Source organism: Aegilops tauschii, chromosome 6, assembly GCF_002575655.3.
Source record: "Aegilops tauschii subsp. strangulata cultivar AL8/78 chromosome 6, Aet v6.0, whole genome shotgun sequence".
Taxonomy (NCBI): domain Eukaryota; kingdom Viridiplantae; phylum Streptophyta; class Magnoliopsida; order Poales; family Poaceae; genus Aegilops; species Aegilops tauschii.
In genome coordinates, this window is record NC_053040.3 from 7,092,691 (window position 1) to 7,097,059 (window position 4,369).

The window sequence follows — 4,369 nt, forward strand, 5'->3', positions numbered from 1 at the left end:
TCAATGTTAAGCATTGTTTTAAATCAATTTATTGGGCTAGGACATAAAAAGGAATTGATTTTTTTTTACCCGTTGCTAGTAAAAGATTTAAAGATAACAATGTGGTGCGCGTGTGACCGGGGGCCACAAAAGGTCCTGCCTGCCCTAGCTGCATCCACCCCGTTTACCCTCATCAGAGAAAGTAACGTATGGAGTATAGTATATAAAAGCAAGGTAGCTAGTCATCAGTTACTGAATGCCCTCCACTCATTACGGACAAGCAAAACCGAGGCTTTGGTACCGAGTGTGACACCGGCAGCGGAGATGGACAACGCCACCTTGGGCTCCGGCGCCGGCGAGGGGATTAGGGTCCTCGTTGTGGACGAAGACCCCATCCACCTCGAGACCATGACCCAAACACTCAGCCGCTGCGGCTACCAAGGTACGTCGTCCGCTCTGTCCTCGCTGCAGTTTCATCTTTCTGCTCTTGCAAGCAATATCTATACCGGCGACCTCACATTGTTGGGGCGTGCAGTGACTACGAAAGCCTCGCCCGCCGAAGCACTGCGAGAGGTACAGGAGAACCCAGACGGGATTGACCTCGTCTTGACGGTGGCGCACACCAGGGATGGAATCGATGGCTTCACCCTCCTCCAGCAGGCCAGGGATCATTACCCTGTCATCTGTAAGTCCTCCACACATGTATTCACCGGATGACATGATACATCTGTACGTACTGGCTAGTGATAGATCGATCAATCCATGGACAGAGGGAGTTTAGAGTCTAGAGCCAACGGGGCATGTATTACGACTCGGCTCTGATCGTAGTTCCAGCTGTAGTCGTTTTGTTTTTCTGCCAGCAGTAAAGTAAAGGCTGCACTGCAGTTACCAGGTTGATTGGCGAGCCTCTGGGTTTTTTGTTGTTTGCCATCCATGCAAGCCGGATGATAGCTGATGAGTCAAGCCTTGCTGCACACCACTAAACTAGATGTCCCAAAAGACAAAGAAGCAGGAAAGATGATAGCTATCGACTTGATGGATGATGATGACGTTTTTGCCATTGTAATTCTGCAGAAGTCATCCGTAGATGTAGGATTGCTCCCAGCAGTTACTACTTTTTTTAAGCGAGGGAGAAGTTACTAATGTACTTAATGTGCAATGCTAGACCTACATAATATATTTTGCGTGTTTAACGGGCAGACATATGTGAAGATTAGGATTGGGCCTAAGGGGAGGAAGCCATGATAGTTCTGCACGTAACATACGGAATAGATCAATCAATCCATGGACAGAGGGAGTTTAGAGTCTAGAACCAACGAGGCATGTACTCAGTATTAGTGGAGTTCTTGAAGGCGTCGTGATTCGTACGAGTCGGCTCCGACGTAGTTCCAGCAGTAACAGCTGTAGTCATTTTGTTTTCTTGCCAGCAGTAATGGCTGCACTTCAGTTACCAGGTTCTCGTTGGCGAGCATCCGGGTTTTTTGTTCCGTGCCTCTTCCTGTTGCCATCCATGCAAGCAGGATGAGTGTTGTGGTAATTTTCACTTTTCCATCTCTGATAGCAGATGAGTGCTGTTGTCCCATGCTCCCATCACGTACGTGCACGCTCGCGAGTCAAGCCTTGCCGCACACGACTAAACTAGATGTCCCAAAAGACAAAGATCCAGGAAAGATGATAGCTATCGACTTGATGATTACGTGTTTGCCCTTGATGATGATCATATTGGGCGCGAAAATCCGAATCCTACGGAAGTTTTGCGTACGGACTAACCTCCCCTTAATTTCAGAGAGGTCCCCTCCCTCTCTAATGATGTATAATTAATACTTGACACAGCCTGTAAAATAATTCTGCAGCATCATTTGTAGATGTAGGATTGCTCCCAGAAATTACTACTCCCTTAAGCCCAAACACCCCCTTAATCTTCCACAGATTTCTGCCCGTTAAACATGCAAAATATATTATGTACATCTAGCATTGCTCATTAAGTACAATAGTAACTTCTCCCTCGCTAAAATTGGTGAGAAGGATTACGTAAAACATTTTGTAAGTTTACCTAGGTGTGGGATTGTTGGTACTTAATATACGGGTACAATGAAAGCGCTGGTCACACACATATTCATCAATCTAGCATGTTTGTACATACGTACTAATAGACTTGCATTCGTTGTACAGTGTTCTCTGGCGACGCGACCGCAGAGACGGTGAGGAGGGGGTTCATTGAAGGTGCATGTGACTTCCTGACCAAGCCCCTGCATGATGATGTTATGCGCAACATCTGTCATCATGTCAACCCGCGGAGGCTCAACACCACCCCTACCGCTGTCCCCATGAACACCGATTCTCACAGCAACCACATTGTCCATCGGGATGACAAATCAGGGAAAAGACCAATAGAAATGGACGACTCCAATGAGGGGGGCTCTGAGGGCAGGATCACCAATGGGATCAAGTTCCACTGGACTGCACATAAGCATGCACTATTCCACAGAGCCACCAACCGACTCAATGAAACAAAAGGTATGTGACTTTAATTAAAATGTATTGTTCAAATACCTCCATGTTGGCATATATATGGTAATCGTGTCATCCATAATTTATTTCTACTTGTTCTACCCGCATACACATTTACTACATGCGAGCATGCATATTGATGTTAGCGAGTTCACCCTGGATTACGAGTATATGAAAAGTCCAAGTTATGACTCTCAACCTACCACTCGGTTTAGGATTCAACCCTCAACTCCAATGCCCCCGCCTACCGTATGGTGATGGAGTACCTACTCTCTCTCTCTCTCTCTCTCTCTCTCTCTCTCTCTCTCCCTCTCTCTCTCTCCCTCTCTCTCTCTCTCTCTCTCTCTCTCTCATTGTCCTTCTAATCCTCTTCTGCGTAGACCTCCGTCCTGTTCTCTGCTCTGCTGACATCCTCCTCCTCTCCTTCATCCTTGGATCTGGACAATATACATGGCCATTGCTTGTTCCCTTGTTGGATCTGTATTTCATTCAATGGTGGAACCAAACGTTCATTCTTCCCCAGTTTTATCCACCCACTCCAGTTGCCCACGCAAACCAAAGAGAGAGTCAATGGTGAACCCAGTCAGGTTGTCGACAACATAGGCGGCGGGTCCTGGTAATCGTGGCGGAGATGTCCTTGTTATTTGTGATATAGGCAGGGCAAGCAAGCACATGATGGCCCTGCTGATAATATAGGGCGGCAATGTCCCCTGCATCAAACTGATCGTGTTCTTGTTGGTGAACACATGTGTTCTTCCCCTTGGTGGGGAAGAACATGAGCATTTGTGGCATCGTTGACGCGATGCCCGACATCTTCACCTCGGATTCGTGTAGATCTTCGTGCACCTACTATTGTTGGGTGTGTTCCACATGTAAATAGTTGCCAAACGCTAAGTCAGTGCTCAACCCAATCAAAACAAGTGACCACCGAACAGGGAGATGATTCGTCAAACAATTGGCAAGCAAAGGGTGTGCATGAACCGGTTTTGGAGTTGAGTGTTGAATCCTAAATTGAGTGGCATGTAGAGGGTTGCAATGCGGAGTTTCCTCATATATAAGATGATGCATACCATGGATGGAGGGAATTGATCTACACATTAGGTGAATATCTAGTAGTTGATATTCAAAATATAGTATGAAATGAGTATTTATTTTGGTCTCATTTGGTTGAGACATATACTTGATATAGCACAAATAGGTCACATGTCTTTCTTTGCGAGTGCACTCTTTGTGGAAGCAATGCGAGATGAAAATTGCCGTGGTGGAGATGGAGGAACCAACGACATTCAATGCACGAGATGCATATCACCACTTTGAGGCATTAGGTTTGAATATATGTTCGAGCTTGGTTGGATTAGCACAATTAGATTATTACTATTTTGTAAAGTGTGGTATCTTAGACTTGTATGTTTTTTGTTAGTCAATGTCTTGTTTATTTATATGAATTGCTTGACCTCTTTCGAAAACCTTCCAAAGTGTATAGGTGATGGGGTCATATACCCAAGGCCTAGAAGGCATCTTCATCATTCATAGCACATTGAGGGCACCGCCCTATATGATGGATCTGGTGTTTTTCCTTATTCAACATTGTTGGAAAACCTTCCACTATCGTGGTAACTTATGCAATTGGAACATGAGTTGTTGATACCTTGAATAGCCAATGGAACATGAGCAGCTTCCATGAACTGTGCACCACTTGATGACCTTCCATGCAGTGGGTCCTTCTATGACATAGTTCCATCTGCGACCCTGGCGCAAATGCGTTGGTTATTTTCAAAACTGAAGATGCATGGGCTAAAGTATTGGTGTACATCTGTTCTAATCAACGATGGTCATTGAAATACTCAGTATTCCATCATTTGATTACATGAAAATAGAT

General features: G+C 45.3%; 1 protein-coding gene across 1 annotated transcript; it reads left to right on the plus strand.

Annotated features, from left to right (window-relative positions):
• Nucleotides 1–303: 303 nt before the first annotated feature.
• On the plus strand, nt 304–2,504 carry LOC141025662 (two-component response regulator ORR23-like). The gene is made up of 2 exons (XM_073501574.1): nt 304–664; nt 2,152–2,504. Exons 1-2 carry the CDS (start codon nt 304–306, stop codon nt 2,502–2,504), a joined length of 714 nt encoding a protein of 237 aa, XP_073357675.1.
• Nucleotides 2,505–4,369: the final 1,865 nt, after the last annotated feature.

Coding starts and splice junctions, on each gene's coding strand:
- LOC141025662 (XM_073501574.1), top strand. CDS start 304: ATGGACAACGCCACCTTGGGCTCCGGCGCCGGCGAGGGGATTAGGGTC. Junction 665..2,151: donor GGATCATTACCCTGTCATCT/GTAAGTCCTCCA, acceptor TTCGTTGTACAG/TGTTCTCTGGCGACGCGACC.